The 26062-nt window shown below is 35.7% G+C and overlaps 1 protein-coding gene and 1 non-coding gene across 3 annotated transcripts; both read right to left on the bottom strand.

Moving 5' to 3' along the window:
* Nucleotides 1-2385: 2385 nt before the first annotated feature.
* LOC117014919 (U6 spliceosomal RNA) lies at nucleotides 2386-2489 on the bottom strand. Its single transcript, XR_004421644.1, has one exon. It is a non-coding gene; the product is annotated as a U6 spliceosomal RNA (small nuclear RNA).
* A 1026-nt stretch (nucleotides 2490-3515) lies between these two features.
* SLC33A1 (solute carrier family 33 member 1) lies at nucleotides 3516-25600 on the bottom strand. 2 transcript variants are annotated; one of them, XM_033131334.1, is made up of 6 exons: nucleotides 24349-25593; nucleotides 10863-11053; nucleotides 7635-7819; nucleotides 7249-7366; nucleotides 4970-5185; nucleotides 3516-4285 (listed from the first exon to the last, which is right to left on the bottom strand). In XM_033131334.1, exons 1-6 carry the CDS (start codon nucleotides 25115-25117, stop codon nucleotides 4118-4120), a joined length of 1647 nt encoding a protein of 548 aa, XP_032987225.1. In that variant the 5' UTR covers nucleotides 25118-25593; the 3' UTR covers nucleotides 3516-4117. The 2 variants fall into 2 exon arrangements, with proteins under 2 accessions (XP_032987225.1, XP_032987233.1); XM_033131342.1 differs by lacking the exons at nucleotides 7249-7366; nucleotides 10863-11053 and having other exon boundaries at nucleotides 24349-25600.
* Between the last annotated feature and the right edge of the window lie 462 nt (nucleotides 25601-26062).

The raw sequence follows: 26062 nt of genomic DNA, 5'->3' as shown, positions 1-26062 counted from the left end.
TGTTAAAATCTGGAGAATTTATTTCAAATATCTCCAAATACTTAAACATTGCAAATATCAAGCTTTAATGTACATCTTTTAATAAATTAACCAAATGAACTTTTCATATACTAAAACACTTAAATAATGCTTAGTTATTAAAGCTAATGCTAGATCTTTCAAAAATAATAGTAATAGAAATGATTTTGCACTGTGCATTTTTAATTCAAAACTGTACATGAGAGCAATGATTTCATAAAGACCTCAACAATAATAGCTTTCAACATTCAGTACTTTTTTGTCAATTTTACACAAATTCTTGCCTAGGCAATATCTGAGGATAATAATATAGACACACCAATATAATTTGACAGTGGTAATCTATCAATTTATCAAATAGGCCAAAACAACTTTTCAAAATGTCAAATTTTTGTCCCTCATTTTATATTTTCCTAATTTTATATATGCAAGCAAAGAATATTTCAAGTTCATTAAGTAATTAAAAGTAAACTTTTCCCCACATTTAAGTTCATTCTGATGAAAATGAGAATAGGCTTTAATATTTACATTTATAATAGTGACTGATTAGTTTTAACTGACTAGGATACTAAATTTTAGAGACTTATGATAATTCCCTAAGAATTATGCCAGTACCTTATTCATTTCTACAGTACTATTTAAGCATAATTCTTCACACAAAAATGTTACAAAAAGTTATGTCTATACTGACAGTAAAAACTATTAAAATATAGCAACCTTTTTCTCAGTGCGTCAAGACTTCATATAAACTATGCAAATTAATACTGGTGATATTTTCATATAATCATTTTAATTATTCACTTGAAAAAAATTTTGAAAAGATGAATTATGATTAATCATAGAATTTCATTCTGCTACATAAAACTATCTTCTCCTTCAAAATGTCCACTGCGCCATCCTCAATTAAAACAAACAAACAAAAACTTCTTAAAAGCAACCTTTATAATCCAAAAGTCAAATGAAAGTCTTTGTTCACTTAAGGGAGAAGGCATGATTCCAGTACATTAACTATTATGCCCTGATACAGGACCTGACTCTACCAAAACAGAATCTCAAAAAGTATTATTAGCTCTACATGCCCATTCTACCCTGCTAACAATTTACACAGATAAAATGAAGGCTCTAATAGCGGTTTTGACAATGTAGTCTATTGTTCAGTATAGACTGTTTGTCTCTAGGATCATTTTCCAGGTAATTCTTCAGGATCTGACATCGATGCCCAACACGAGCTTTCCAATGACAATGCATGCATTGTAGAGGCCACTGCCTCTATCTTTTTTCAGATGCTGAGTGTCCTTTTCTCCTGCCCATTTTATCCTCCATTACTTATAAAAAACCCACTCTAAAATTCAACCTATAAAATTAACATAGGAGTTATGTTATATATGCTAAATATATACTAAATATAAAATATATATATACTAAATCGGGAATTAGTATATATTTTCCCACAAAGATAAAATTATTAAGTAAGACTCTACTTAATCTCCTTTTTTCTAACTTTTGACTCTGAAGAGTCAGAGTAATACACAACACAAGATACGCAAAGAACTTTATTACTGGGGATACATAATATGTTGAAAATTGCTAAAGTACTAAAAGGCTTAATTCTGCTGCGATAGCAATTCTGTACTGTGAACTACAGTTTACAAAAAGAAGATTGCGTTTTAATAAGTGGAAATACAGTACCTGATTTGGTATCAAGTAATTGTGAGATCTTTTCTCATTAGTAAAGTGCTTAATGAAGAAACATTCTTCCACAAAACGTCTTTGTCTCTTGCCTTACAGCATTATTTTTTTAAATAAAAACTGGTTGCAATACATATTCTTTTTTTTCAATTATGAGGTGTGATCAACAAATATGAATGTTTAAATAAATAAAAAATATTACAGTAAAAGACACATTGCTATTAATCCCCCTCACTTCGAACACACTTATCCCATGTTCTTGCCACTTTCTGAAGCAGCTCTGAAGTCTTCTTTCATGAGTGTCTTTAGTTGCGCTGTCCTGGCTGTCACGATGTCCTGAATTGATTCAAACCGTTTATCTTTCATGGTCATTTTGACTTTGGGTTAGAGCCCGAAGTCGCAAGGTGCCAGATCCGGTGAATAAGGTGGAGGAAGTCACACTGTAATGTGTTTATTTGACAGAAATTGCCATACTAGAAGTGACATGTGACATGGAGCCTTTCTGTTGTGATCATAAAATACAGTGAATGCTGCTGCCAAGTGCCATCCAACGGAAAGGCAGGGATCTTCAATACAGGAAGCGGTGTGTTGAACCTTAGTAACAGTATGTGACAAGTTTCAACTTGTTCGGTACAGTCAGTCGGCCATGAGCTCCGGTTGAGAGGAGTGGTTTTTCTATTTTTTATGGAACACTTCGCAAATTTGCATGTTATGCTTGTGCCAGGGCCATGCTAATCTTCTCTGTATTGTTCCAATTTTTTTTTGGTATGTGTGCTGCCGAAGCAAGTTTTTTTGTTTTGTTTTGTTTTGTTTTGTATTTTTAAATTTTATTGGGGAATGTTGGGGCACAATGTGTTTCTCCAGGCCCATCAGCTCCAAGTTGTTGTCCTTCAATCTAGTTGTGGAGGGTGCAGCTCACTGGCCCATGTGGGAATTGAACTGGCAACCCTGTTGTTCAGACCTCGCGCTCTAACCAACTGAGTCATCAGGCCGCCCCCAAGAGGATGTGTTTTAAGTGTGCCATAAATCATTCTCCATCATGACAATGCTCTGTGTCACACATCACTTCTGGTATGGCAATTTCTGTTAAGTAAAAACATTACAGTGTGTCAACATCCACTTTATTCACCAGATCTGGCATTTTGCAACTTCTGGCTCTTCCCCAAAGTCAAAATGATTCAGGACATCTAGGCAGCCACAAGAGCACAACTAAAGACACTCATGAAAGAGAACTTCCAGAACTGCTTTGGAAAGTGGCAAGAACCATGGGATAAGCGTGTTCGAAGAGAGGGAGAGTATTCTGAGGGGGATTAATGGCAATGTGTCTTTTACTGTAATAACTTTTTTTATTTAAACGTCAACTGTATTGTTTGATCACACCTTGTATAATTGATATTTAAGTATTATTTTTAAATTACAGTATTATTCACTTAAATTTTACTTAATATGAAAGCTTTACTGTTGTTGTTTCTCAGTAATAAAAAAAACTACTTGAAGAAAAACGTTTAATTTTTATTTTCACAACTATGCCATGAACGTACACATATAACGCTAAATTTGATCCCTTCGTGAGATGTGTGTGTGCCACGAAGCACTTAGAACAAAAAACATGTAAGCTTTATGGTAATAGTTAACAGGGAATCAAAATATCTTCCCAAAAAGGGTGGACAGGGGAATCAATAAATTAAAAATCATAGTTCCACTTTATAAAAAATAGTTTGAATAATACCTTATAAATCTTTAATGCTTACAAAAGCAGAAAATACATTTAAAATAGTCTTTTTTAACACAGATTCATTAGTACAATATGGTTTTCACTAGTCTTTATAACACAGATTCATAAGTACAATGTGGTTGTGGTCAGAAAAATAACAACTAAAATGACATTTCAGTCAGTAGCCTAAATTCTCTTCTCAGCAAATTCTACATAGAATTTAACCAATTTGCAATTCAAAATAAGGCTTAACTTCTAACAAGTCAGACTAGTTGTAATTAGTACCTGAATATCAAGCTGTGTTCCATTTAATATATTTTACCAAAATTTTAAATACAGCTCAATGACAGGAACTGATAGCAATACTTGACTGCATGGTTACCATCCATGACTACTGCACTGCAGCTTAAAACTTGCTTTGGTCAGTAAATTAAAAAGATATAAATCAAATAACAAGGCATGAAAAGTTGTTTTAGAATCCACTTCCTAACCTTAAGTAAACTTTAAATACATCAACAAGGCAAGGAAAAATATAATCAATATACAGAGAGGTCTCTATTTTTTAACCATTTGGCATTTTATATTAATAATTTCTGTGTTTAAAATATTTCATACTCCTGTGCGCTGATTTTCACAGTTTTCTGAATTAAAACTAAACTAGAGTTACCTTTCTCAGAATACCAAGTAGTGAATGTATTAATTGCTCCTTTTGCACTTCCATGAAGAGGGTCCTTCATCCTGTAACTTTTTAAATTTTGGACCAAGAAAGAACCACCAACCAAATCCAATAAACACACAAATAATGGACTCCATATAATAACCATCCAGTGCTGTAACACACGAGCCACCGAGTTTTTTGCAAAGCTGTAAAAATAAAATTATAATAAATATTCCACAATTTCAAAATGGAAGCATTCACCAATTTAATGTTTCTAATTCATAATTTCAAAATTAATGAAAATTTATTTTTGTTAAAACATTTCATTTACTTCAAGTGGCAAAGCATGTTAATGTATCTTAAGCTCTCTAATGCTACTAATACGATTAAAAGCAATTTTCAGCTTGTGCTGTAAATAATACTCATTTTCAAGATACAGCTTTTTACATCTGGAGATGTGAAGAAATGTTCAATGAATCTACTCCAGAAGTAGGCTATTACTTTGAAATTCATCAACAAACTACTAACCATTGGTTTTACCTAAAATTGTTATATGAATACCTAATGAAACTTCCCTTTCGCTATCATTATAAAACTTACCTATGAATAATGCATTTATTAAGCACCTGTTGTGTAGAACAGTGATCCTCAGGTTGCAGAGAGACAGTTTGCCCCCCCCTTGCTGAGCAGCACCTTCAAATGAGCTACTCTTGATTTGAGTGCATTATAACCGTCAATTTATGACAAGAAAGAAAAAATATATAGCTTTCTAGACAAGAAACTATGAAGAGATATGACTTTTTACAAAGATATAGTACTTCTAAAGGCAACACGAGGAAATTATTATCTTGATATTAGCTTAATGTTATCTAAAATTACAATATACTTACCTCAACATTATCAGGTGTTCGACAATTCTGGTTTGATGCTCCTACACACTCTTTCACTGTGAGGGGATCTACTAGCCAAAGAGCTACTGTAGAAGGCCAGTTTCCTCCCAGATTGGACACAGTATTTAAAAGGGTCATATATGTTCCTCCAATAAGTGGATCGCTAACCTTTGCATTGAACGCCATTATGGAAACATACATGCTGTATAATGTAACCTACAAGGAAAATGTAAAACATCTTTAGAATGAGTAGAATTTATAAAGGTATGGTCTGAATTAAGAAGATCAAAATCATAAACTTGAAAATTAATTTTCATGACCCTTATTAACGCCAAGTCAACTAACATTTATTGAACATTTCTTATTGGGTAGGCTTTGAGCCTGACCATGGCAATATAAAAATGACTATGCCACAGTCTCTCTGTGCCCTTCAAGAATTTATTTTAGTCTTGGAAAACATGGAGTAAATAATTATGATGAAATGTAGTAAGTATTGTAAGTGGAAATATACACATCATGTTATTGGGGCCTAAATAAATGAGAGATTAATTCTACCATAAGTAGTGAAGAAAAGTTCAAAAGAGAAAATGACAGATGAGGTGGTCTTGAAGGATACATACGGCAATAAGCAAAACCCCATATTTACACTGTACCTAAATGCATCATATATGCTGTGTATCTATTTATATGTATATGTAATACATGTAAGCATTCAAATATTCAAAAGAACATGAACCTATAATTATATACATATACACAATTTTCGTCTACATATACAGAAGAAAAATAACATTTCAACATTTATGTGATGAATCGAAGAGAAAAATCTCCTTAAAGGCAAAAGTGTTTAAGAGGCAAGAATTAACCCTCCATTTAGGAACATGGAAATAAACCATGTTTCCCAAAAAGCATTCCTTGGAATACCATTCCAGGGATGTTCCAATATCGAATAAGACTGAGAAACACTGAATTACACAAAATTGAACAGGTCCCTTTCACTATAGGTCTTCTGAAAGCCTTTAGGATACAAACTCTTTAAGGCAGGGATTTGGGCATGATTTATTCCGTTATATTTTAGTATTTAGAATGATTTTGGGCATTAAAAGGTGTCCATTTAATATTTGTTGAAGGAATAATTAAGATGCTACATAAAGAGGGGTTATGTCATGTATCATTTCTCAAATTTATTTGGCCTTGTACATATTTTCCCACAAAATATCTGGTTGTCTGAGTTTCAATGACTGTACTTTGGGAAATTCTCTAGTGAAATTCAAAGCCAAACAAATGATTTTTGGACTACCAAGTCACAGATTTTCTTTTACTTACTTAGACAGGGAAGCATTAACTAAACTAAAGCACTTCTTTCAACTTTTATTTTGTGCCCAGCATTAACTAAATATGTGCAAAAAAGAAAATTATATTTGATATCCTAGCCTCAATGAGTTACATACAGTTAGTCTGACATGATCCACTACGCAGTTCTCCTAAATGATGTAACTGTATGCAAAAAATTATTGAGATTACCTGGTAGCCATATTTTTGGGTTTCAGCTAAAAAGAAAGTGAGCAGTTTGTAAACATAACTTTCAAAATATTTAAGCTACGTTCCATAGAAAAATCCAAAGTGACTCTGAAAAACACATTAGCAATAATTGCAGTTGTGTCACAAAGGGTACTACTGCTGGGGAGGTCTGCCATTTACTTGAATCACTTGCCCCCAGACAAAACCCCATTTTGCAAAGGCAGCTTAGGTGAGGTTAGGGCAAAGTGGGGATCACTTTATGGATTACAAACATATTTAATAAAGAAAGAAAAAGATTAACACACAGCTTCTAAAATCACAAAGAGTAACTCATAACTTTCAATACAGACTCTAAACCAAACACCTTATGTCTAACTCAGTAACCATCATTATTTCTCAATACTTTCAGAAAAAAACTATCTGGAATAGAAATAAAAACCCAAGTCTAGAGATAGACTAAGGGATACTTAGCAAGAGTTGAAATACTAGTTTTGGAATAAATTCTGAGATGTGAAAAATATTTGTTGAATGAACCAAATAAAATGAAATGAATAAAGAAGGAACTCTCTTTCCACAAACAGAACTCATTAAATCAGAAGACACAAGATTTAAAGTTCACTGTCAAATAATTTGTTCATTGTCAGATTTGTGCTTAAATCTTATAATTTACTATCATTATTTTAAGGCAGCCATAGAAAAATGTCTTCTTTATTTTACAAAGAACAGTTTACTTCTTGAAAATACCACCACAAGCTTACCTGATGTAACGCGTAACTCAGCAGCAGTATAATGTAGTAATATATAGGGAATCCCCCTTGATGCTCTACTTTAGCAGTCCACCAAACCAATAGAGCAAACTCTAATCCAAGCAATAATCTATAGAGAAAGAAAAAAACATGGAAATGACTTCCATTTTAGGTAAAAAAGCAACAGCAAAAACAGAAATCTGTGTGTCTACCATATGAAAGATGCCTGTATCTAAAACCTTTTAGGAGGTTAAAAAGAGTGCATATAAATAATACTGAAGTTAAAGATGTTTTTCAAGCCTTTTTCCATATATACTCTACACATAGATGTTAGTGATACTGATAAGCGTTCTTCATTTAACCTTTCTTATTTAATAAGGTTTTATTTCATGTTTTACCTGTAGGGCATGGCTTTGTAAAATACGTTTAGTGGCTGGGGACCTGCAGTGTATTTGCTGATAATCAGAGGCAATAGTATCTGCAAAGGAACCATTGGAACTGCCAATAAGGCTAAATGTTCTTTGGGTACTCCCTCTTCTACCAATTTCAGTCCTGTTACTGCATCTGCTGCTGAAAAACCAATCTGCAAAATAAAAACAAAAAAATTTTAATTTGTGACTTATGAAATATTTTTCTCCAAGCATATGAAATTTCTTCAAGAACCTCAATCTCATTACTGACGTATGCCAGTTACAAGTAAGTATCATATTATTATTATATCTGGTACAATGATTAAGTTACAGTAGGTACACTTTGCCCTATGGTCTACTTGTAATATTCAGTGAAAAAACTGAAAATTCAGCATTCTTAGGAACTGTAGCTGGCTCAAATTACAACTAAATTTCCACTTCAAAAAGTTCAATCTCTTATAATAAACAGTGTCCAAATCCAAACTTACTGATGTGAATGTTTTAAGTTTAAAATAAAAGCCTTTAATTGATTTCAAATAAATCTGGTTAAAATGAAGCATTACTGCTACATATACACATTTTTGATGATTTCTGACTGACCATAATAAAATTTCCAAGTCATTTAACATTTCAAAAGTAATTCTGAAAAAACATTATATCTGAGAGGTTGAATAAAATGAGGGGGAAGAAAAAGTACAATTAGATTAATTCTTAAAAACAACCCAAAAAAGTTGGTTGCTAAAAGTAGTGAGTAAACGTTTGAGGTGAACTAAAATATTTAGATAGTATCAAAGTATCTCCCCATAAATTAGTTTTTAATTACAAAAGAAAAGTAACTTTACAATGAGTTAACGAAGTAATTAAAGTTAACAGTTAATAGAATAAAGGGACATGATATGTTTCCTTAAGTTATTTCCTTGAACACGTAACAATATTACGTCTGTGATATTTCTCACATAATTGTATAACCTGAACCTAAACATGAAGAAACATCAAACATAAACGAAAGGACATTCTATAGACTAATTGGCCTGTATTATTATTATTTTTTTAAAGTTTACTGGAGTGACAATTGTTAGTAAAGCCTGTATTCTTTAAAAATATCCAGGTCATGAAGGTCAAAGAAAGGGCTTATGCCAACTAATGCAATGTGTGATCCTGGATTGGATACCTGAAAAATAAAGTTATAAAGGCGATTATTAGGAAAACTAATGCATTTTGGATATGGACTATGATTTGATAATAATATTGTGTCAATTTTAAATTTCCAGATTTGTTATTAAGCTGTGGCTTTATACGAGAAATACATACTTTAGGTATTTATGGATAAAGGGGCATGACATATACAAATTACTCTCAAATATTTCAGAAGAAATATGTAACAGAGTGCAAATTTACAGAATAAAGAAAGTGGAACTAAATGTTAACAATTAGAGAACATGGATAAAGATATATGAGAATTCTTTTAATTATACAGGTAAATTTTCAATAAGTATGAAACTATCAAATAATTTTTTTTAAAGGAATAAGTTCTATATACGTTAACTTCTTGGAAGGGAGCCAAAAAGCAAACGTCACCATTAAAAAATAATAATAATTAAAGTTCAAAGATATTTCACAAGAATTTCACCTATGTTTCACCCATCTTCTTTGTAAAAATTAGATATACAAACCAACTTCAACATTTACTGTCATAAAAATGGTATAGTAGGAGATATCTGTAAAACACATATCTAACAAAAACCTCACATCTAGGATACATAAAAAATAAAATTCTACAAATTAAAAAAAAAAATTAAGGCAACTCTGCATATTAAAATGTCCATAACCATTGAAAAAGATGCTCAACTTGTTCTATCATCAAGGAAATGCAAATTATAACCATAAAGAGATGCCACTACACACCCACCAGAAGGGCTAAAATTGAAAAAACAATAAATCTGTATTCAAGGCTGTGAAACAATTGAACATTTACACTGCTGGTCGTAGGGAAAACTGAAGCACCCACTTTGGAAAATTGTTTAGCAGTATATCCTAATGCACTTATTATGACCCAGCAATTCTACACCTAGGTATTTACCTATCAGAAATGTATAACTATGTTCATCCAAAGTAATGAACGTGAATGTCCACAGAAACACTATTCATAATAGTCCAAAAGTAGAAACAACCTAAACATCTGTTGATAGAATGGATAAATTGTGGCATATTCATACAGCAGGATAGTATTATACACAATGAAATGAACAAACTATTGCTATAAATAAAATATAAATTATACAATTATAATGTTGAGTAAAAGAATACAAGAGCCAGACATAAAAATACATATTGGATATTTCATTTATATAAAACTCAAAAGCAGGGAAAACTAATCTCTGGTATTAAAAGTCAGGAGAGGTATTACTAACATTTCCTTAAAATTTAACCCACCCTATCACTAGAGGAAGAAAAACTCACCATTTCAAAACATGGAGGCTACAATTTTTACTTCAGTGTTGTCAAAAGATAGCTGTAAAGTGTTTATGTAGACAAATTTAAATATATAATATTTAATATGAAACTCCTATAACTGATTATAGACTTTAGGAATATTAATTCCAGTGCTAGCAATAGCTCACTGTAACAGTATACTTACCTTTCTTCTAGCATATCTTTAAAATGTTTTAGAACCATAAAATCAGGACATCTTACTACAGAAAATGTACAGAATAAAATAAAAATCATCAAAATCCCCATTTATTTGATGGTATTATTTCCTTCTAATACAAAAAAATTTTCAATTCATTTTTAAATACACTTACAGTACTCATACATTTCCACATCTTTGTAAATAACATCCTAAGTAAATAATTGTACTACCTCTGAAATTAAATGTATACTCATTCTAATAGCACACAGCTATTATTTTTTTCAAGGCATTCAGTTCCATGTAAAGCATTTATATCATTCATTAAATACATTTTACACTTACTAGAATTACTTCAAATTGGCATAATTTTTTTCAAGAACCCAAGACATTCAGCTTACTCTGAAATTATATTTGATATCATTACACCTTTTAAAACACTTTAATAAACCAAAAATACTGGTTTTTTTATTGTTAAATTCTAATAGTAGTGGGAAGGGATTTATGATATGAAAAGGCAACAGAAGTATTGCACGACATTGGTAATTATAACAAAGTGGTAAATTTGCTTTATAAATCATTTTTACCTTTGCAGTCAGAATCAGAAGGCAAAATGTCAGAACTGCCGGCATTTTTATAATTGCAAAAAGCAGTTTGTAGGTATCTGTGATCCCTTGGGTTTCTTCTTTTCCTACTGATACTTCTTTGTTTTCTTTTTTCAGAAGGGCAACTAAAGTTGTTGTTATCAAAAATACAGTTCCCCAGAAAAAAAGGAAATCTGAAATTTAAAATGTTAAAAGCTGTAATTATTGAAATGATCTAATTTCACTGGTTCTATATAATTCTGTATACAACTTTCCCTCAACTAAAATCTGTTAAAAAAAGTTGACACTTAATATGCCCATCATGTTCACGGCACCGTACATAGCGGGCGTAGCAGATGAACATGACGGTGCTGGCTCTGTTAAGCACACATTACGTACACAGACCCAAGAGAGAACAGTGATACTTAAGGAAAAAAAAGAAAAAGAAAAAGGCTTACAAACCAAAGTCTATCATGTTGTTTTATTCAAGAAAAGTGCTGGGGTTTGAGGGGAGATGATTTTCCTATCCCATAAGAGCCATCAGTCATATTTCTTAAACATCTACACTATTTAGCTCTTTATTAAATTATGACAACTTAGACAACAGATGATCATTTACATTAGATTTTCCAACTTTTATTTTGAAATTCTTTAGTCTTTTAAAACTGTTTAAGAATAGCCTTCTCTTTTCAATACTGAGATACAAAAGCAATTTCCTCATACTTACAGGAGCATGATGGAGACACATGAAAATTACTATTTGGGTTGGAAAGATAGCTGGGCCATCAACCATTATTTTGAACAAGTTTAGCAAAGGGAGTGAATAATGTTCTGGAAAATTCCACGTAACAGCTAAAAATAATAATTAAGGCACCATTTATTGAGTGTATATTATGTGCCAAAGTGTGCTAAGCATTTTATATATATCACTTCCTTTACTACAACAACCCAATAGATTAGGTTATTAACTAGTCGCAATCTACAGACAAAGAAACAGGCCTAGAGAGGTTAACAGGTCTGAAGTTACATTGTAAGCTAGTGATAAAATTGTGATTTGATGCCTTATACCATTAATTTCAAAACCTGTGTCTCCTTAACCACACTAAGAAATGCATCTCAGTTTTCCTCTACAAAAGTTATTGGAGATTTTCAGTCAACATGGTGGAGTAGGTAACGCTGTACTTGCCTCCTCTCATGACCACTTCAAAATTACAACTACAGAACAACCATCGCTGAGAGTCACATAAAGTCTAGCTGAACAGAAGTCCTACAACTAAAGATATACAGAAGAAGCCATCTCCCGACTGATAGGAGAGGCAGAGATGCGAAATAGGCTGATTCCACACCCGTGTGTGACGGTTAAAAATTGGGAGGGGTATCTCGGCTGCGGAGGAGCCAAAGGATCCCAGCTCCACACCAGGCTCCCAGGGTTTCAGTGCCAGGGAGAAAACTCTCCATAACTTCCGGCTGTGAAAACCAGCTGACTGTGGCTGAGTGAAACAGAGGGCAGCTTCAGTCCTAGGCACTCTGCTTCAAGGGCTCACACACAGATTTGTTCACTGACAGACTCACTCACTCCAAGCTCCACCTTGAGGTGTGCCAGGGACATACAGAGAGGAACTGAATTGTCTGGAGTCAGGGTAAGGGCTGGGGGAGCAGCCGTCTCCCAGACAGACGTATTGGCAGATGCCATTGTTCCTTTGTTGAGACTTCCCCTCACCCAGTGTACACATGCAGGTGACCGCCAAATCTCAGTCTCTATCAATCTGGCTAACACGATTTATCCACCCCACCCTCGTGATTCCGTGGCAGACTGGGCAGGCACCAGAGTCCTGCTGACGTGAATCCTGCTCCCTAGGGTCAGCCCTTGCACAATATCTCCTTCACTATAGTCACAGCCAGTCCTCACAACCAATCAGCCTGAGGGTTAATCCTTCCCACTGAGGCGCAAACAACAACCAAGGCTCAACTACAACAGGAGGACACACACAGTGCCACTGGACCCCAAAGGACACCTACTACATAGGGCCACTCTACTAAGATCAGGAGACATAGCAGTTCTACCATATACTGAAACAAAAACAGGGAGCCAGTCAAAATGGGGAGACAAAGAAACATGTCCCAAATAAAATAACAGAATCAAGTTCCAAAAAAAGAACTAAACAAAATGGAGACAAGCAATCTACCAGATGTAGAGTTCAAAACACTTATAAGGATGTTTAAGGATCTCAGGGAGAACTTCACCAAAGAGAGGAAACATAAAATGGAGAAGATAGAAAACATAAAAAAGAACTAGTCAGAAATGAAGCATACAATAACTGAAATAAATAGATTAGAGGGAATCAACACTAGATTATATGAAGCAGAAGATCAAATCAGCAATTTGGAAGATAAGGTAGCAGAAAACACCCGATCAGAATAGCAAAAAGAATCCAAAAAACGAGGATAAAGGGCCTGTATGACAACATCAAGCATTCACATCATAGGGGTACCAAAAGGAGAAGAGACAGCAAGGAACTGAAAACCTGTTTGAAGAAATAATGATGGAAACCTTCCCTAACCTGGTGAAGGAAATAGACATATGAGGCCAGGAAGCACAAAAAATCCCAACCAAGATGAACCCAAAGAAGTCCACACCAAGACACATCATAATTAAAATAGCAAAGGTAAAGACATAGAAAGAATCTTAAGAGCAGCAAGGGAAAATCAGTTAGTTACCTATAAGGGAAATCCCATAAGACTGTCAGCTGACTTTTCAGCAAGAGCCTACAATCAAGATTACTCTATCCAGCAAAGCTATCATTTAGAATTGAAGGACAGATAAAAAGCTTCCCAGGCAAGAAAGAGCTAAAAGAGTTCATCACCACCAAACCAGTATAATAAGAAATATTAACAGGACTTCTTTAAGTGAAAGAAAAAAAGATTAAAAATATGAATAATTAAATGGCAATTACTACATTATCTATCAACAATTACTTTAAAAATAAATGGATTAGATGCTCCAAACAAAAGACACAGGATGGCTAAATGAATAAGAAAACAAGACCCTTACATATGCTGCCTACAACAGACTCATTTCAGATCAAAGACACACACAGACTGAAAGTAAAGGGATGGAAAAAGATATTTCATGAAAATGGAAACAAACAAACAAACACAAACAAAACAAAACAAAAACTGGAGTAGCAATACTTATACCAGACAAAATAGACTTTAAAGCAAAGGCTGTAACAAGAGACAAAGAAGGACCCAGTGTTCTCACTTCTGGGAAATTATCCCCATGAGTTCAAAGGGACGTGTGCATCCACATGTTCAATGCAGCGTTATTTACAATAGCCAAGATATGGAGGCAGTCTGGCTGTCCATCAATGGATGAATGGATAAAGCAGAGGTGGTACATATATACAATGGAATATTACTCAATGGAATATATACAATGGAATATTTGAAAAAGAATGAAATGTTGCCTTCTGCAACAACATGAATGACCCAGAGGGTATTATACTCAGTGGAGTAAGTCAGACATAGAAAGACAAATGGCATACAATTTCACTTATATGTGGAATCTAAAGAACAAAATAATCAAACAAACAAAATAGAAACAAAATCATAGATGCAGAGAACATTTTGAGGGTTACCAGTTGGGAGGGGGGGGTTGAAGCGACAAATGAAAAAGGGGAAAGGAATATGAAATTGACTGTTACAAAGTACTCATGGGGATGTAGAGTATAACATTAAGGAACAGTCAGTAATACTGTAATAACTATGTATGTGTCAGATGGGTACTAGAGTTATCGGAGTGATCACCTCGTAAGCTATATAAATTTCAAATCGCTATGTTGTACACCTGAAACTAATATATTTTATGTTGACTGTAATTGAAAAACAAAAAAATCATTTAAAAAACTTACTGGATAATTCTGTTCAGTTTTCTCATCTATAAAATAAGAGGAGTTGGCTAGAAAATCCCAGATGCTTTTAGCACTAATATTGTAGAATTATACTAGTTTTTATATGTGTTTACTTTTAATTTTATTGCTGTTCATGTAGCACCGTTCATGGAGCCTAGTCACCTTTTTTCAAAAACAAGTAGAGCATTCTTCAGTCAGGGCCTCTGCTTTGTATTCAGTCTTGCTCTGCTGCTGTTCTAGCTGACGGCGACCACTACAGCTTGTACGTCACTTATGATGAAGGCATAAAGCATTATTTGTTTAGACCCATTTTCACCTTAGTACTCACATGCTCCTTTCTTATATGTTATCTCATTGGATTTTCACAGCAAACATGTGAGAGAGGCAAAGCAGGCATTATTAATATAGACATGAGGAAAAGAAGCCCAGAATATTGACATCTTTGCCAAAGGTCAAATTAAGAGGCAGAACTTAAACCTAAATCTGAATTTGAGTTTCACACTGCCTGCCTAGAGTTTTTTTTAAAAAATTAATGTTGAAATAAGAATTTACTAAAATTGGCTAATTATTTAGTCTCCACCAGTCTAAACAAAAGCAAGCCTATGCTATTCAGCTTATGCAAATTAAAGAAACCAAAACACTTTAGGCATATATGGAAATTTGTATTCTGAGGTGAATTCTTTTCTCCAACATGAGAAACTTATACTTAATTTTAGATATCAGAAGAAAAACACAAAATGTTCTTAAACGCAAAGGTATCCATATACAAGTTATGATTAAAGTTTATCAAAATAACATCATAAAATATAATTTCTAGTTTATGTTAACATGGTGTTTTTGAATCTGGTTCAAACGAAATGAACAATTTAAGATTATTCTTATAAATGAGGCTAATGTTTTTTGTTTTTTCATTCTTAACTTTATCTGTGCAATGTGACACATAATGACTTGTTAACAGAATTTCATCTATAATATTCTCATTCAGAAAGTTTTCGTTCATCCTTTGGTTTAAATTAACTGTTGAAGAAAGCCTGAAAAAAACGAAATTGTTATCACCGTCACCAGAAATAAATGGTCTCTATATAAATGGTTAAATGAAAATTAAAAGTTTTCTACTTTAAGAGTTTCAGTTCTCTAAGCAAAAATTTTTTAAATTTGCTTAGTACATCCTCCGAATTTTAATGAAAAAAATCTTCATCTAGAATTTAAACTCCCTGATATACTAATACCAGGAAAAAAAACAAGAATAACAAGTTAAACAGGTTTCAGTATTGTTTGCAGGTAGGATTATTTGTAATTTCTTTGAGCTTTGAGGATAAAACAAGAGGTCACATGAAAGGATAGAGTGACAATGAGTCATCAGAGCTGCTATTCAAAGTCTTTCCATAGCTCACCTGAACAGAAGAGTGAAGCTAAGAGCTCAGAAAGAGAGGCTGAGTCACTGCTAGAAAATACTCTAAGTTTTATGAAGATAATTACCATAAATACTGACCATTAGACTATTGGCTATTGTTTATTAATATCGCTTTGATGCTAGAACATACATTCCCTGATAGACCAATCACTGTACAGATATTATTACCAAAAATAATCTTAATATTTCTTTATTAACATTTTGATTAATTTTGATCTATGTATTTTATCTACAAAAGCATTATGATGTATATGATCAAGATGTCAAAGTTAATGTTCAAGTTTCCGAAACATGATTTTTGAGCAAAGACCTACAATACATACTAAATATCCTGCAGTGGCTACTAGATCTTACCTAGAGCTCCCATGAATGCAAAAATTAAGAGCATGTAACAATTCACCAGTAACTAAGAAACATAGGGCAGCTGGCACCCAGGTGCCCACTATGCAAGGCAAAACAGGACAGTGCAATAAATCTCAGTCATTCTTCAAGACAAGCATATCATTCCTACTTTATATAAAATGAAACAAGATCACAAAGCCAGAAAGTACCAGAAGTGAAATTCAAACTCAGATCTGATTTTAAAGCAAGAATGTTTCCCACTATACTACCAAGATGATCAGATACACCTAAAGCTCTCTTTCTTATTAACCATATACACCTGAGAGGAAAGATACCTATTTTAGCTCCAACCATGAAGTCTGGGACACAGATACCTGAACATACTTCTTTTAACTGGCTTCTTATATTCTCTCTCCCAACTCCTTTCTCGCCATAAGATTGGTATGTCAAAGGGTGTACAAACCCATAGGAAAAATAAACACGATGCATCTTTCTCGAGTTCATTTTACTCAATAACTTATAGGGAAACTTTTTTTTTAGCATGCTTTTCCAGGACCCATCAGCTCCAAGCCAAGCATTGCGTCCATCTAGTTGTGGAGGGCCCAGCTCACAGTGGTCCATGCGGGGATCCAACAGGCAACCCCGCCGTTAAGAGCACAGCGCTCCAACCAACTGAGCCAACAAGCCGCCCCGATAGGGAAACATTTTGATGATAAAAAATGTTATGGAGAAGGCAAAATTTCTAAGAATTCTTAAGATAAAACGGACTTGAAAAAAAAAAAAAAAGTCAAGCTTTCAAGGCTTTGAACTAGGCCCCCGGGCCTTTGTGGTGTAGATTCACTCTCTTCCACCATCAGAAGACATAGAATAATTAAGAAGTATCATCTGATACAAGCATCTTGGCTCATACCAGGTTCTCTTTCCCTCTAAGTCTCACACTATAGAAATTACCTTTGGTCTTCAGGAGTCAGTGGAAGGAAAACAAACGTTCAGTTTCTGTTCTAAATAACTGTCAGGAGGCCTTCCTTTCACTTTCTTGCTGGTGGCACAGCAGCTCTCTACTTCACAAGTTAAGAACAGGAAGGGACATTAGATACCCATCATCCAGTCCAAAGCTCTCACTTTCACAATGGAGGAAACTGAAATAGAAATATTATGTGTCTGGCTTGGGTCACCAGCTGAGTTTTAGCAGAAACAGACCTTTCGTTTATTCCACAAATCTCTCTCTTAAGCATTTGCTCAAAATATCCATGCTGTTGAAGCACACTCTCAGAAAATATTGTTTTGATTGTACAATATAGTCATGTCTTAATTGGGGATTAGGTTCTTAAAAGACAGCATGTAATGTAAAAATCAAGTAAATATAAAGCTAATTTTGAAATCTTCTCCTAATCTTAGTTTTCCTAACCTCTTAGGAAGATGCCATGTTTGAAATCGCATACCTTTTCATTAACTCCAGCAATGTTAGGTTTTCCTCCAGGATAGAAGAGATTGTATCTTCAATCAAGCACCAGATTGAGCAGCTGTCTTGCTATTAACGGCCATGCTGTCCCCAAACACTGGGCTCAGCCTCAGCCCAGGATGAAAGACTAAGGCATTCATGACTAATGAATTCAGTGTTGCCACCTCATGCTAACTCTGGTCCTGTATCGCTGAATGGATAAAAGTGAGTCACTCTTTTCATTTTTTTAAATTATGTTCTGGCCAGGCACAAAATCTATTTTAATTAAACACATATATCTCTTCTCTGATGCTATGATAAGCATTCTTGCATTCAGCTTTTGTACAGCCTAAATCACTTTAAGTTGAATTCAGACTTTTATAAAACATTTGAAAAGGAACATTTCAAGTTATCTCATGAAGATGCAGGGTACATCAGAATAGCTAAAATGAAAAACAATGATATCATCAAATGCTGGCAAAGACACAGAGAAACTGGATTACTCATATATTGCTGGTAGGGAAGTAAAATGGTATAGCCACTCCGGAAAAAATTTTGGCAGTTCCTTTCAAAACTGAAAATGGACTTACCATAACGAGCATTTGCATTCTTGGGCATTTATCTCAGGGAAACGAAGACTTCCTTTCACACAGCAATTGCCAAAAACTGGAAACTACCCAAATCTTCAACAAATGACTCGTGAGATAAACTGTGGTATGTCTAACAAGTGGAATACTTCTCAGTGATAAAAAGGAACAAATCATTGCTACATGCAACAATATGGATGAACCTCAAAGAAATTATGCTGAGCGAAAAGGGCCACTCCCCAAGGATACACACTGCATGATTTCACTTAGGTAACATTTCTGAACTGACATAATTATAAAGATGGAAAACAGATTAGTGGCTGCCAGCGGTTAGTATGAAGAGGAAGGAATAGGTATAGCTATAAAGAGGCCACGCAAAGGAATCTTGTATTTTGATTGTGATGATGGTAGTTACGCAAGGCTATACATGTGATAAAACTGCATATAGCTATACACATGCACACACACGAATGAGTACATGTATAACTGGTGAAATCTGAATAAACTCTATGGATTGTACCAATATAGATTTTTTTTGCTTTTGATGTTGTACTAGAATTATCTAAGACGTTAATAAGAGAGGAGATTGGGTGAAGGGTGCCTAGGACTTCACTAAATACGAGTATTTCTTTGCAACCTCCTGTGAATCTATAATTATTTTAAAATAAAAAGTTTTTTTGAAACGAATGGGAAATTTAAGAATGCAAAAGTTCTAACACTGTGCTAGGAATATGGTGTGTATATCTGAAATATAATATAAAGATCAAAAAAGAGAAATCTACGTATGTTGAAATCACCTACTCTGTTATTTTAATTGATGACCACTGGACGACATCCAGCAAAGAGTATGTTCAAAAGTGAGGGGGAAGAATTAAAAAAAAAAAAAAAAAAAAAAAAAATCTTAGATGATACCAAACCAAGGAATAGAGAAGATGGTGGAAGGTAACTAACATCTTGCTTTTTGAATATGTATCCCATCCTTAAAAATGTTTCAGTATGCACACTCACATGTAAATTATGTATTTGTGACCTCCTATAGTAACATATCGTATACAATGTAAAATATACACCCCAAATTTAAAAATATGAAATAATGAAAAAAAAATGAAATTAAAAGAACTTGTACAAAATGCCAGATTTGTCCAAAATTTTGTCTAGAAGAATAGATGAAATCAGAGGTTTCATAGTTTTCATTTTTAATTTTCCAGAAACAACATCTCCTTTTGTAAGGTACGTGTATTTTGCTTTCTCAAATAAAATTATAGTTTTCTGGAACACTACAAATGAAAGTAGGAGACTGCTTGTAATTAGTAAGGCTCTGATTCTTTTATTGATAAATTTACATAGTAAAGGCTAATTCAATTGGCCTCTAAGTAAATTTCAATAAAATCAGAAGTGAAATTCAGAATAAGATACATGCCAAATAAAATCAAATAATTTTTTGGTTCACAGTGTATTTTGTAAATTGGCTTTTCTGCACAAAAGCAATTCCACAGTTCTTTACTGGACAAAGAAAGCATATAGTACCATTTCTGCTTTGCTTTGTTTAAAAAAGAAAAATGGCTTTAAGACCTTCCTTCTGGGGAATGGGCTCCAGTTTTTAATACCCAATATCTAATCCCTCTTGAATCTACTGGCCCCAGTATTCCTCCACCTATCTCACTTTACTACCAGGGCCCCAACATTTGAAAGTAAGTTCAAATTTGCTCCATTTGTCTTACACTGAGATGTAAGATCCATCAGATTTATGACCGTGGTCATTCAAGGCAAAAAGGGAGCTATATCATGTTTACCCAGAGATTAGCTTTTAAGGAATGGATTAGGTTTTTTTATTTTTTTAAATCTTACTTTTTAAATTACTATACAGTAAAATTAAATATTTTTAGTGACAGTTCTATAAATTTTAACGCATGTATAAATTTCAAACCACCACAACCAAAGTCAAGATTCAGAAGAGTTCCATCACTCCCCAAACCCCCCTCAGGCTATCCATTTATAGTTACCTCCTCCTCCCCGAGCAACTACTCTGTTCCCCATCTCTAGTTATATTTTTTTAAGAATGTAAGAGAATGTTTCAGGCCTATAAATGCTAAAGAATGCATTATAGCCTATAGAAGAATAATCAGTCTATTCAGAAATGGGTCAGTTAGATCTACCCAAATGCTAAATAGCATTTCTAGTCATATAAAATACGTTAACGAGTACTGCTTTAGAAAGCTATACAAAGAAATGTGTCACTAAGTCAGAATTCATTGTTCCTGCTCTCTTCCTAGTTCAAAGCATGAATGTCTTAGAAATACATACCACTTTACTATTACCAGCAGTTTGATTAGCTTCATACTTTGAACATCAGTTTTGGCAAAGCAACAAAACTTTTTGGCAACAGTTTTGGCAAAGCAACAATCCTTTTTCTGATTGACTCCTATATGTGCATGCCTCTCTCTAAACAAACTGATTCATATACTCTAATATGTTTAGTTCTCTTCTCCAGTATCAAACTATCTTGCTTCCTGCCCCTAAACCCAAAACTTCCTGCTCCTTATCCCAATTCTTCTATTCATGATTGTTATCACTGGTTCTAGAGGAGAGGGTGTCAACTACCTGTTCACAGGCTGGACCTGGCAGAAAGACATATTTTATATGTCTAACTAGTGCTTTGTAAATTAAGGGGAAAAAAAAAGAAATGTCCAGGTTTTCTTGAATACTCATCCTACCTAGCAATACTGCGATCCTACTGGCACAGACAACAACTTACTGGAGTTGAAGCTCCCTGCCTTTGGATGAGCCTGTGTTTTTCAGGTCTGCACTGTCCCCTCCAATGCCTACAGTTTTGCACCAACTCATCTGACTCCTTATCCATTTACCCGCTCCATCATTTTGGTTTATAAACCTCCATTATAAATTCCTTTGGAGCAGAGAATTCCTAGGTCTTATTCGTCAAACTATAACACTGTCACATGGCTAGTAACAAACTGGCCCTCAAGGCTAAGTAAATGAATAACATGTGTCACTTAAAAACAAAAACAAAAAAAAAAACTTTAATCTGTCACTTCTGAGCACCAGATGTTCCAGGAGTGGGCTGATGTTTTATAGACACCAGCAGTCAGAGTGCTACTTTTCTCTGGTAGAAAAGCCCAATTAGCACATATTTTATTATGTTAGATTATATATTTATTATATTTAAGGAGTCAGGAAACCTTAGCTGTAGGTGTATCTCTACCTCTAACTAGCTACCTGGCTGCAGTTTCTTCATCTATAAGAATAAAGGAATTGAAATATATGGTTTTTCCAAGTCATAAAACTTTATGTTCTCATATCTATGTTCTGCCGGGTTACTTTAATCAGTTCTCACAGCTTAAAAAGTCATCTCTTTTTGCTACTAAAGATCCTTGAAAACCAAATGTGGCTAGGACGGAAAAGGCCCACTTCTGAGTTCAGTACTGTCCTGAAGTTTAGTACTGTACCAAAAGGCCAATCTCAGTATAATGAAGGTTTTGTTTCTAAGATTCTATTCTCATCCTATCCTTACTGTTCTATGTACACTACCTAGATTACTGCTTTCTAGATAGCAAAACCTATTCTTTCTCAGTATTTTCCATCTTCCTGTATCTGTAACACTCAAAGTGTTAATCACAGAACATATTTTAGAAGTTTACAAAATAATTATGCCTATTTTTAATTTTCTAATTTTCTTAGCATCTGCCTCAATGTTTGGCTCTTCTTTTATTACCTAAGCAATTTTATTTCTTTCATGATTATTTCTGTGCTCTTTAAATTCCTCAGAACCACTGGTTTTTCTTAGTTATACCAAGTTCCAGAAAGTACAAGGTTATAAAAGTGATATGTGCAGTCCTAAGAGGCAAATTAAAATGCAGGAACTCTTCAACTCTTAACTAAAATGTTTGAACCCAAAACAGCAGTCCCCTACAGATATAAAACGTAAGCTGTTTTTACAAATTCCTGGAGAACAAAGTTCAAATTCCACAGAACAGTTATTCAAAATAACAAATCAGTGCAAATAAAACTCCCATGGCACAATTTTGATCTTCCCGTTGGAGAACAATTGTGGCTAAGGGAAGATATAATTATAATGGCTCCTGAATACCATTCTCTGGAATGATGCTTTATCAATCACTCTCATATCACACTTAAGAGAAAGTTCTAATTTATCTTAGTAGTAACTTAGTTTCCATAGCCTCTTAAATCTTGATTTCTCTACTGAGACTTTCCTATGATAACACATCATCTCATTAGTCCTTCTTGGTGATATGTATACTCCCACTACACAATGAAAAGCAAGACACAGAAAAGCAACGAGGTGCTAATTTGATGCATTCACAAATTATTTCTAGGGAGAGATTTATCCATAGAGCAGGAATGAGACCCCAGAACATTCAGACAAAAATCTGTCTAGCGCAAAGAATGATCTCTCAACCATTTTGGCCTCAGACCAACTGATGAAAAGTACTATTATCATTTATCAGTAGAGCCTTACTAGAGGTTTGAGGAGGTAAAAAGGAGGACCCTTGCAGGGTGTCGGGATGTACTGGGGTTGTCTAAGATTTCAGGAGAGAGTAATTCAGTTGTGAATCCTTCCCTCCTCGCAACTTCCCAAATATTATGATACAACTCTTACACTTCCCTCACCACGCACCTATCCTTGACATTTACCCTGTTGGGAATCCACCATCCAGTACTGGGAAGGTGAGAGAAAGCTTAGCTGTTTAAATTCATCATCAGTACCAAAATGAAGAATTCTGTTACATTCCCGATGTTGGTCATTTTACTTCTGTTTCCTAATTGTTAGGAAAGTTTTTTTTAAAAAAATAACCCTCAGAAAACTTTCCAAAGCATGTATTTACTTATTCAGAAAAAGTGGAAATTTTGTAGACCATACACCCAATTTCTTACTGGATAAACTTCAAACTCTTTCTCCTAGCAATGAAAGGAAATCTTACTAATTTGGTCACAACCTTTCTTTCAGCACCATTTCCCAAACTCAGTCCCCACAAATTACTGCTTCAGGCTCTTGGAACAGCATAAGCATTGTGCTGTACTTTGTTTTTTTACTGCATTTTCACCCGGTGTTGTGCATTCTGGAATTCCACTTATCTATTTCATGGAATCTTATAATTCAATATGGTCAGACATTTGCAGTGTGAAGCCTGACTCCCACAAGCAGTGACCCCCGGCAATCCTGAGCTCCCTAAAATGTGCATCTCTCCCATTCCTTGTGGGTTGGACTCTGCTTTATAGCAGGCCCTTAACACTGTCACTTAGTTGATTTATTGTTTGAATGAATTAACCCTATTCCTTTTACAAGAGGGCTAAATGAGGACTCTTGGTATAAGAGTAAAGGCTAGAAATGGGCCAGAAAGCATGGAGCTAGAAATCTCAATCCAAGGAAAGAAAAAAGGAAGATTTGAACCACAGGTGTCAAGCTGAATTCCTGCCTTCACACTAGCCAGACTTTTAAAAAATGTGCATCTGGGTATTAGGTAAGTACAAACAAACAGATCTCTAGACTGAGTTTTGTTTGCCATTCCACAACAACGTTATTGGATGGGCTGCCTCTCCCTGCTCACTGCAAAATACTGATCAATTATGATTACTCCAATGTAGTCATTCTGGCTGAAGCACATTTTAGTGGCACACAAAACTTACCTCGGGTCATCTCCCATAAAATGACTTCTACTAAATTAAGTAATGAGCTTTCCTTCAACATCACACACTCTGTCAAAAGGATGCATAAATGTAAAACAAACCTAACAGCATTATAGTTTAAATATACTACCTGAAAGAGTAACGATTCCCCTGGGTTGAGGCTGAAACCGCAAATATTTGTTACAAAAGTCGGCAGATTCAAGGGCTAAAAACAAAACATTGCCCAAAAAGTAGCCCGCTGTTTGGCCCACTGAATTGCAAGTAGAAGCATAACCCACGTTTTCCCGGGATAACATAGTTAACGCCCAACCATCCACAGCGATGTCCTGAGTGGCGGCCAGAAATTCAAACAAAAAGAATGTCACAGTGAGAGCAACTACATCGGGGGTTCTGCCATCAGTATTCCCGAGCAAATGGTCCACCTGAGTGGATAAATATATCATGAACAGTCCCAGTACATACTGTGTAGGGACAAGCCAAGATTTGCGACGACCGAAGTTCCTCAAGTACACCGCATCAACCAATGGGGCCCAGAGCAATTTGAGGCTGAAGGGCCAAAAGACAAAACTGAAAAAAGCTTGATCTGTATAGCTAATATTTTTGCTCTGCAAAATGAGTGGGATGCTTCCTGCCAGGCCCAGAGGAATGCCCTGAAGCACATAAAGAAAAAGCAACAGCAAAATGCTGCTTAATTCGGCCCGGCAGCTCCGTGGGGGTTTTGAGAAATCACCAGTATCCAGCAGAAGAGCTTCTTTATCCCCTTCTCCGCCCACCAAATCCAGATGACTGTCATCCCAGTCGCCCGGCGGCAGAAGGCCACTCTTCATATCCAGAGAGTGATTGAAAGTCCCTGGCCGTCGTTGCCGACTGTTGTCCTTGTGGGAGATGGTGGGTGACATATCACAGACGATACAAACCCCGTCTGAGGGGGGTCGGGACTGAGTGTTTTGGATCCGTCTAGTCCCAGATCCAAAGTTGTCGCTCTGGACTAGGGTCTCAATGGTTCGAGGAGGGTGGGCAGGGCGCGGGGTGACCAGAGCACTTCTTACTGCGGCCCGGGAAGCTGAAGCCGGGAGCCTGTCCCCTGGCTGGAGGCCCAGGTGACGCCCAGGTAGTTGCCTCTTGGAGCTGCGTAAAGGAGCCCGAAGGAGCTCCCTGGGCAACCGCGCCGGGCTCGGGGCTGGAGGAGGGGGCCGTGGTGCTGCGATGGAAACTGGCTCCTAACTGCGGCCAAACCCAACGGCCAGTCTCCAGACCGACCTCCAGGTGCCGCCGCCACCGGTGCAGCAGACAGCACTTTCTCCACAAGACTCCAGGTAGAGCAGTTAACTTCCTGCGTCGCGCTTCAGGAAGTGGTCCTAGGCTCAAATGAGTCCTGTCCCGCCTCTATAACGAGCCAATCAGGACACGCTCCCGTGGCCGAGTTGAGAAACATCTCTCGGTAGGAACCTGCAACTCTGGAGACCCGGACCTCAGAGGAGGATTAACGCGGGCGCACAGAGTGGTCGGGGCGGGGCGCCGCGAGAGCGCCGGCTGTGTGAGCGCATGCGGCAGTCTGGAAAGCGTGGGCCTTTGTCATTGGGCCTGTGGGGCCACGTGAGGGCTGAGCCGAGCCTGGTCCAGTAGGCGGTGCTAATTCCGTACCTCGGAAGCTGCAGTGGCCCAGCGAGGGTTCGTCTTTAGGATAGGGGAGGGCAATGCCCAGACTCCAGGCTTCTCGTGTGCTGCGCCACTTTCGTGGGCCAGGCAGAAACCGGGAAGAGAAGGATTCAAGTTTGCAGAATTTCTTATCCGCAGGCAAGGGTGCTTTGTGCCCTAAAAAGGGTAGGAAAATGCCTGGCTAA

The sequence above is a fragment of the Rhinolophus ferrumequinum genome, chromosome 2 (assembly GCF_004115265.2).
Source record: "Rhinolophus ferrumequinum isolate MPI-CBG mRhiFer1 chromosome 2, mRhiFer1_v1.p, whole genome shotgun sequence".
Lineage (NCBI taxonomy): Eukaryota > Metazoa > Chordata > Mammalia > Chiroptera > Rhinolophidae > Rhinolophus > Rhinolophus ferrumequinum.
Note: the sequence above shows the minus strand (reverse complement) of the source record. Positions and strands in the feature narration are given on the sequence as shown.